The sequence below is a fragment of the Lipotes vexillifer genome, unplaced genomic scaffold (assembly GCF_000442215.2).
Source record: "Lipotes vexillifer unplaced genomic scaffold, Lipotes_vexillifer_v1.1 scaffold822, whole genome shotgun sequence".
NCBI lineage: Eukaryota > Metazoa > Chordata > Mammalia > Artiodactyla > Lipotidae > Lipotes > Lipotes vexillifer.
Window position 1 is genome coordinate 1,959,838 of NW_006770496.1, and position 9,529 is coordinate 1,969,366.

The 9,529-nt window shown below is 37.6% G+C and overlaps 1 protein-coding gene across 1 annotated transcript in view; it reads right to left on the bottom strand.

The window, feature by feature from the left end:
* ANLN (anillin, actin binding protein) overlaps positions 1–9,529 on the bottom strand; it is a 54,571-nt gene that overhangs the window by 38,295 nt on the left and 6,747 nt on the right. Inside the window, exons 3-5 of the mRNA XM_007446130.1 lie at positions 7,666–7,980; positions 3,151–3,534; positions 1,768–1,992 (exon numbers count right to left, since the gene is read on the bottom strand). Coding sequence (XP_007446192.1) covers positions 1,768–1,992; positions 3,151–3,534; positions 7,666–7,980 — 924 coding nt within the window. The remainder of the gene's footprint in view (positions 1–1,767; positions 1,993–3,150; positions 3,535–7,665; positions 7,981–9,529) is intronic.

Sequence of the window (9,529 nt, forward strand, 5' to 3'; positions counted from 1 at the left end):
GCCCGTGAGCCATGGCCGCTGAGCCTGCGCGTCCAGAGCCTGTGCTCCGCAACGGGAGAGGCCACAACAGTGAAAGGCCCGCGTACCACAAAAAAAAAAAAAAAGAAAACTTAAAAAAAAAAGTTTTTTTACCACACTATTTAATTCCATGTCCTAAAATTTGTTTTATAGGATTTAATTCTTTAAGAAAAACAAGAAGAATTTTTAAAAAGTAGAGTAAGAGGACAGTAGGGACTAGAAAACCCTTAAACTAAATAATCAGAACCTAGATGATTGGAAATTGACTGTATGTGCATTAATAATATACCCTAACAACCAAGTATCCTGGCCATGATAACCCAACTACTAATATTTCTACAGCCCAATTTATTTTCTTGCTTTTAGGAAGTCTAACATGAAAATCCAGTGATTAAATCCTTTTTCTCTTTCAAAAATAATAATTAGGGATAATTTACTTTATCAAAGGATGTCTTGATTTTATAAAGTCTTAAAACAGTATTCATTTAAAATAGTATGAGATCCATTTAAAATAGAACAAATGGGATATATACCACCTCCATTATAAGAATGCTAGGGTTGCACTACATAAAAGGAGGTTACCTATATCATTAACTGGCAAACATTTTCTCATAAATAGCCAAAGAGTAAATATTTGGGGCTTTGCAGCCCATATGGCCATTGTCACAACTACTCAACTCTGCACTGAAGCATGAAAGCAGCCACAGACAGTAAATGGGCATGGCTGTGTTCCAATAAAACTCTATTTGCAAAAACAGGTGAAGGGCAGAATTAGACCCATGTCCAGCAGTGAAAGCGCCGAGTCCTAACCACTATACCACCAGGGAATTCCCAACAATGCCCTTTATGTCGTTCTTATCTATGCCAAAAGTCTTTAGAAAATTGGGAGTCATAGTCCAATTTCACATGGGGATTTTGCTATTGTTTCCAATTCTCATTTTGGCTCATCTGGAAACTGACTGCTGGTTTCTACTTACCCCATAACTAATGGATTCCCCACTCTCATCTCTCTGACTACGTCTCTTTTATGATGAACTATTATTTCTGGAGAGATTGTATTTTTAAGAAGTTAAAATGTAGAATTAACAGTCTTTCCGAAAGTAATTCTAATGAAAAAGAATATAGCTCAAAGTACACTATATTACCCTATATTTGAACCATATTTTTTTAGTCCTATGTTTCTCAACCAATAGCATGCGGGGGTATACCAGAAGGTGTAAGTCACCACAAGATAAATATGGACTTCCTGGAGCATCAGTTTACCATACATTCACATACAATATACACACATATAAATTAAATGGAAGTGGAGTCATTTGTATACATATTCCCTTCCCTTTGCTACTATGGGTGCTTTCATAGTGAAGTTTGAGAAGCACTGCTTTGCACGCTTGGTTATAAGAATGCTTCTCCATTACATCCTTAAAATGTGATTTCCAGTTGTATATGCTTTGTCTGCATCAAAAAGTACAGAAGAAAGTATCTAGCATGGTCATTCTAGAAAAAAGCATGTTTAAACTGTTAAAATGTAACAAGTTAAACACTTTGACCAGTAACTGGGCTAGTCTACATTAATGAACATTCATTCAATCAATTAAAGCTGACTTTGAATAAGTCTCACTTGATACGTTCAGGCATTTGCCCTGGCAAACCAACACTGTACCATGAACAATTGGATATTTAAAATGCTAAGAACAGACACACTGAAAACAGTCAGCAGTACTTTAGATTTTTTAAAAAATATGTTACCTGGTGTTGTAGATTTGTTCTTAGGTTGAGATTGCAGACAAATTTCTCTGTTTAATTCCTCCTTGGGCCGAACTGTCCGGGATACGGTTGACCTCTCAGTTGATTTTGCCACCTCTGTCTTAAGAGGACTAACAGAGGTTTTTTGAAGCAGTTGAGGATTTTGTACCTCACGATTTTTAGCACTGGTGATGGATGTAGTAGAAGATTTCACTGGGGAAGAAGCAGCTTTCTGAAACATGATAACACTTAGGGTAAATAACAACATTCACAATATCTAAAGGTAGCTCTATAAAAAGCACTCAAATCCTATAAAAAAACAACTCAAATCCTATATGCTCGGTAGCCTTTATGTAAACTCATGAAAAAAAGTTTCTTACTCTCTAATAGATCAAACCAATTTGAAAGGTTTGAAAAAAATGAACTTAGAAAATGCCATTATTCAAATTATAATATGTAGCTTAGTCCGCATAATATACTGATGGGTAATTTACTACAAGGGATAGGGTCACTCACTATTTTAAAAAACAATTTCTTTTATATTATCACACTAGTACCTTTATAAATGTTAACTGTATTAGGTCAAATTACCTATATATTTGCATTTTAACTAAATCGATAGTAACTTGACAAAATTGTATCATGTACTTGAAGGTGAACTATAAGTTATTAAGTACTTACTATGTGCCAAGCACCATACTAAGTGCTTTATGCACATTATCTCATTTAATCCTCCCAAACCCTTTCTTTCCCAATTTACAAATGGAAAAATAAAGTTTTGCAAGATTAAGTAACTCTCCAAAGCCACACTTCTAATTATGTGGAAGGGCTGGGATTGAATGCAGGTCTAATTCCAAAACCTGGCTCTACATTTAAAGATAACGCTCAGAAACACAACATTTTTTTCTGTTTTGGTTTTTTCATATTTTTTTAAAAAACGTTGAGATAACACATGGGCAAGGTAATCTTTCAAACATTTCAAAACAATATACAGTAAAGGTATCATGCCCACCCTTGACAATTGCCTTCTAGAGGTAACTACTGCTACTAGTTTTCAGAGATATTTGATGTCTTTCTTGTATTTATACACATACATAGAGCATTCTAATAGAGAAAGTAGTTTTCAGGCTCTCCCTGATGACTAAGAAGAGGTTCCACCATTCCATAGTATATACTTTGGAGTTACATTAAATTAGTGTAATTTAGTTGTCAATCGCTTATTTATCTTGGGACAGAATACCAAATTTATGATTTTTACTTTCTATGAAATACTCTAAAAATACATATAAACATCCTATATATGTTATAAAATGCATACCTACACATATATATAAATTATTACTCATAACAACAAAAAAAGTTTCCAAAGACCAAAATTATATATACTTACCCCAGAGCTGGAAATTGTAACATTAATCAAAGATGCACCCACAGCACTCGAGGATGAGGCTTTATTCAAAGAGGCATCGCCATCCCTTTGGGAACAGCATGTAGCTTCCTGCTTAACACTGCTGCTATTGATCCTAGCAGATGCTCCACTTGCAGAGGAAAATTTGGATAAACAAGTGGTACCAGGCTGTTCTTGTACACTGTTTTGCTTTGCAGATGAGTTTTTTACATCATCTTCCCAGGAGCAAATAGTTGCAGCAAGGTTGGCTAGACGGCCCTTTCTCCCAACTGGAGTTGCTGAGGCATCTGAAAGGGATGGTTTGGGAGGGGAGGTAGCCTCTGACGGCATTGCTGAGATGGGTGAGCTTTCGTGTATATCATCTGAAAATGTTTTAGAAGTTAAAATTCATGAGTTATATATGTGTGTAATAAAGGGATCACTCAAAAAAAAAAAAAAAAAGCTTTTCTCATATGCATGAAACTACCAAACTGCTTAAATTTGACAATATATTTTCAAATCAGATACTTAATCCAAAAAAGAAAAAAAAGAACACTGTTACACCTATTTTTTTCAATTATTTGATGGATTATGAATCTATAAGACACCATAGATTTAGGTTATATTTTTAGGATTAATTTATGATGTTATAACACTGCACAACTTAAGATTACATATTCAACGTATTTGTTTTAAAACTGTATTAGACCAGTGCTGTACAACAGAACTTTCTGCAATGACAGAGATGTTCTATATCCATGGTGTCTAATACAGTAACAACTAGCCACATATGGCTAGTGAGCATCTGAATTGTGGTAAGAGCAAATAAGAAACTTCATTTCATTTTAATTAATTTACACTTAAAAGCTACGTATTGCTAGCGGTTACGGTATTGGATAGCACAGGGTTAGACTAATATGTTTTTCTGCACAGTTACTTCATTTGGAGATAAATCTCAAATAAACAATACTTAACTTACGAAGGCCTGTATGCATAAAGAGTATATAGGGCAGTCAAAGTTCATGGCACTTCCTATTCCAAAAATTCAGTCAGTGGAACAGATAGCCCTCCTGCTGTCCAAGGCTTATAATTCTGCCTGAATTCTCAATTCTACTCCTCCAAAACCTTCTCAGGGATCTTGCTCCAAATAATCCCTTCTTCCTTTCTACAAACTTTTTTTCTACACATAAATATGCTCAAGTCTCTCTCATCTTCAAGCTAAACCCAAACATCCTCTCATCAATGTATACCCCCTTTTAGGTACTGTCCCTCTTTCCCTGCACTATATTCACTCACCACTCAACTCCCTTCAACCTGCCTTCTGCCTACACCACTGCCCTGAAGTTGCTTTTGCTATTTTCACCAGATGCCCACACACTTTGTGGGCCTTGTATTTCCACGTGACATCATCCTCTATTAGTTCTGTCTTTGCAGCCTGTCCTTCGTGGTCTCCTTCTAACTACCAGCTACCTCCATTTGACTATCCCACGGACACCCCAAATAATATACCTGAAGTTGAAACTGCCCCCAACACATTCCTCCACATCATGCCTCTTCCTCCCTTCTCCCTTACCATCCACCACCCAGTCATTAAGTCCCACAGATTCTATCTCCTAAATCTCTCAAACGCAGCCTCCTCTTCACTTTCACGGGCCTTCATCATTATGCCTGAATTACAGCATTGGCCTTCTAACTGGTGTTCCTGCTTGGAATCTCTGCCCTCGTCAATCCCTCATCAGTTCTGATGCCCAGAGTGATCTTTCTAAAATATTTGCCTACTTAAACTCTCTCAGTTCCTCTCCATCACCTCCTGGTTAAATTCCAAATGCTCTGGACCCTGCTGCCTTCTTCAAATTCATCTCTTGCTTTTCTACCACATGAACTATATACCAGAATACCTACTCTTTATACACACAGTATGCTCACGGTACCTCTGTGCTTTTCATCCGTTCTGTTGTTTTTGCCTAGAATACCTCCACTGTCTGAAGCCAGCTGCCCCTCAAAGTCCAGGTTAATTATCTCTGCCTCCTCTAGAAAAGATTTCCTGACCACCACCCTCCCTACAATACCTTTTTGCATACCTTCATCATTTTCTTTAGAATAAGCACTGTCCTCTAAGTAGACGACAGTTTTACTCTTATGTTTTAAGAATGGGCTTAATAGCTCTAGCTCCTCTAACTATTCTTTGTCAGAAAGAAAGGCTTCAGATAAATTATATTTTGGAATAATCCCTCAAACCTTTAATTGGCTATACCCACAGTCCTGTATAGTACTCACTAAATCATTCATCACACTTTATTCATAAGTTTCAATGCTTAAAATTAGACAGGCTATATGATGCCTTATGAGATTTATTTTCAAGGTCGAGGTAGACATTTGTTAACATTTGCTTTCAACATATTCGAAATCACTGCTGCAAAGCTTCCTTCTCTAGAATGTTTAGGGCCTTGGTTGTATTCTTGATCATGCACTAAATCACAATCCTCTTTCTTTTTTTTTAAAGGAAAATCTCCAGTCCTCTGCCCATAGATATTTCCTACAAAACAGAAATGGAACGTTCTTCTATTCAGGCATATTTACTGGTTAGCCTCCTCAGACATTATAAAGAAGCATGGTTAACCCCACCGACCACTAAAATAAATAGTTATAATTTACAACGTGGACTATCAGCACCCTGTTAACACGTCCCAAAACATCAGGCAGGTCATAAAAGTTGAGCCCTGGAGTCAGACAACTGGGGTTTGCATTTTAGCTTCTGCTGACTGTGGGCAGGCGCCTTAGTCTCTCTGAACCCAGTCTTCTCTTCTACAACATGAAGAAAAAGTAGTATGTATGTCATAAGACTGTTGTAAGAATTAAATGTTATATTACATTAGAATTTTTGTTTGTTTGTTTTTTGTGGTACGAGGGCCTCTCACTGTTGTGGCCTCTCCAGAAAAGATTTCCTACGGAGCACAGGCTCCGAACGTTCAGGCTCAGCGGCCATGACTCATGGGCCCAGCCGCTCCGCGGCATGTGGGATCTTCCTGGACTGGGGCACGAACCCATGTCCCCTGCATCGGCAGGCGGACTCTCAACCACTGTGCCACCAGGGAAGCCCTACATTAGTATTTTAAAATATTTAGAACGCCTAGCATTTCACACAGTAAGTGTTTGCTCTTGAGATTATCATCACTGCCAGAAGGGATCATCTTAAATGTTTTTCTATCCAATACTTATCAAAATTTCAGTTAAAAGAATTGATATTTATGGAAGACTGCCTGAAATATATGCAGCCCATCCATTTCCTCAGATCACTTGGTCTTAATTCTGGCTATGTGTCAGAATTACCTACAGAGCTTGAAAAAAAGAGAAAGGAAGGAAGGAAGGAAGGAAGGGAGGGAGGGAGGGAGGGAGGGAGGAGAGAGGAAGGAAGAAAGGAAGGAAGGAAGGAAGGGATAAAAAGCACACCCCAGGGCTCCACCGCACTCCTGAGATTCCAGTCCAGTGGTCTGAATGATTCTGATCCATAGGAGCTGAGCTGAAAGCCAAAGGTTGGCTTCCTCAGGTAAGGCCCAGTCATCACTGAGCTGTCTACCTGCACTGTGCTGGCTCACTTTAGAATTGCATTTACTGAAATGAGCCTGGAGCCAGCTATCTGCCTACCTTGAGAAACCTTACACCTTCACTAGCTCCCACAGTTATCTTTAGGACCCAGGGAAGAAAGTTCTCTTAGGTCTTAGTGCCAACCACGGCTCTGTTGTTTTGTTTCTTAATAAACATTAGTCATGTAATTGATAGCATTTCACCTCTCTGCACTGGCTGCTAGCAAGTTCAGAACCATCTCTAGCAAGTGAGGAGGACCTTAAGGCCTGTATTTAATAAACTAACTTTACCCTTCACTTTGTTTGTCCTTCTCTTCACCTTGATTTCTTCATTTTTCCCATTTTTAATATAGGTATTTTTGTAAGTCATCCCAAGGTTTTTTTTGTAATGAGGTAGGAGATAAGCTCTCCATCAGATTATGGACCCATGAAAGGCAAAGATCAGGTCACTTTATCTGTCTCTGGCATCTTAGCATGAAAACATGCTTTGCAGGTGCTCAAGAAATGTTTTCTGAAGTTTTCCTGCTCCCCTATTGAACAGCATTGCATACCTCAGTCACTCAAGTTTATTTAATTAGTGAATCCATGAAACAGGATTTCTTGAATACAGAGCTGAAGGGCAGCAATGCTGATAATGCCAAGAGTATAGTTTATTCTCTCCTGTTTTTATTGCAAATATAAGATGGTTCCGTTACAAGATCAGGGTTTTGTGAACCAGTCTAAGAACCTCATCATCATCTACTTCGATGAGAACACAACCAACTGATAAATATATATTGATATACAAACCATTTGTGAGCAATGGATACTCAGGATATAGATCAAAAGCGTTGACCTTTCATGTGTTAACTGATACATAAAATTTTCAACATACCAAGTTGAATCGTACAGACACAGATTTAAGGACCACACCATTCACATAGTTTATACCTGTCACATCATCATTATCCCAGTGACGCCGCTGCTCAGCCAGCTTTTGCATTCGTGTTTTGACTGAGGAGGCTGCAGTTCCTTCCAATCTTGAGTTTAGCCCTCTCCTCACTCCCAGCAGCGATGCCGGGGCGGCCACAGAATCACTGACACCAGCTGGCGCTTGTGGCTGTGCCTGAGGAGACATAGGACTTGGAGAACAAGGTTTTGCAGAAGCTGACTCAACCGGTTTTTCATTTTCCAAGTTAGAAACTTCTACTTCAGTGTTGTCAGAACAGCGTTTTTTTGATGGTGATGGTTTTGTGCAAGATTTCTCTAGATTAAAAATGACAAAAAAATAAAAAATAAAAATTCTGTAATTCCTCACAGCATGAAAAACTTACAGTAGGTACAAATTAATAAAACACCATCTCTCTGTTCCTTTAAATGATTTTACTCACAACAAGAAATACGTAAAATTCTACTTTCTTTCGGTAACTTAGAAATCTGATATAAGAGATTTAAACTAACATGTAATTTATGGTTTAAAAAAACCTTAATGAAAAAAATCTTCAAATAACATCCTCAAGAGATATGCATAATATTCTATGTGGTCTTAAGACACTAGGAAATAAAAAGTGCACACACACAGAAGAAGCAAATATTCTAAGGGATTTTAAAGATCATACAGCTCAATCACCACATTTTTAAATAAGAAAAATCAGGCCCAGAGAAATCAAGTTACCTGCTTAAAGTGACATAGCTGAGCTAAGGGTAGACACAAGCTTTCTGCTTTTAAAAACAATCTTTCATGAACAATAGTAAACAAGGGTAGAAGGGCACCTGGCTTGAGGTTTAGGAGGCAGAGAACCAAAAAGTGACTGAATTATCTGGTCAATACCAAACAAATTCACTGGCACAAGCGTTTAACAACATTTTACATTTTAAACTTCCACGAACACCTATAAAATAAATTTATAAGTCCTAAAAGAAAAAGGAGCTATTCAAACACAAGGCATATAATTTTTACCCAAGAATGAGTTTTAATATATCTCCTGGAAAACTAATACTTTAAAAGGTAGGAATGTAAATTCCATAAGAGGTCAGTTTCATTGGCTGTCTAACCAAGTGTTCTTGTTCTGGTAGTAACCGAAGTATGATTAATGGGAAGTCGCGATTGCCCTCATAAACATCAATCTAATTAAATGTACATCATGAAACTTTCCAGTCTTCTGCAACTCATTTAAGGGTATATTTTCAACAAACTTATCTAATCATTTTTTGGACGTGTTCCTATTTAACATGCTTCACTATCTGGAAGTAAAGAATTCTTCCAGTTTACATTACTTATAACAGTAAATCTTTCCATTTAAGCACCAAAACACAGTTCCAACCACTAGTTTTCAAGTACATAGTACTCAATACTTGATTGCATAAACCCATGCCACAATGAAGAGATCCTGGACTGGAGCCAGGCCTCTGCTTCCTATGTAATATATATGGTATTTCCTCCCTTCAAAATGTATTAACACACAAAAATAAACTCTCCTTCTATGGTTAGCTCACAAAAGAGATGTGCCCTCATCTCTTTTGTAATATTGTTTTTGTCCCCCATAATACTCTTTTTCTATATGTATTTTAAATTTATACTAAGGGAAATGATCATCTCCAGATTATTCCAAATGCTAGGAAAAGATTAAGCCAGCTGACTGACGTAGGCTGAGGATGCCAGGATTTAGGAAAGAATCAGACAAGCTTCCAGGTGTGTGTGGATTGTTGGGGGTAGGGATGGGGGGGTTGCTTAATTTTGTTTCTGTTTAATTTCACCAGTTCTGTAAATTAACAACCTGTACTTTGTGCCCAGCCTGAGAGAGATGGTTCAGCA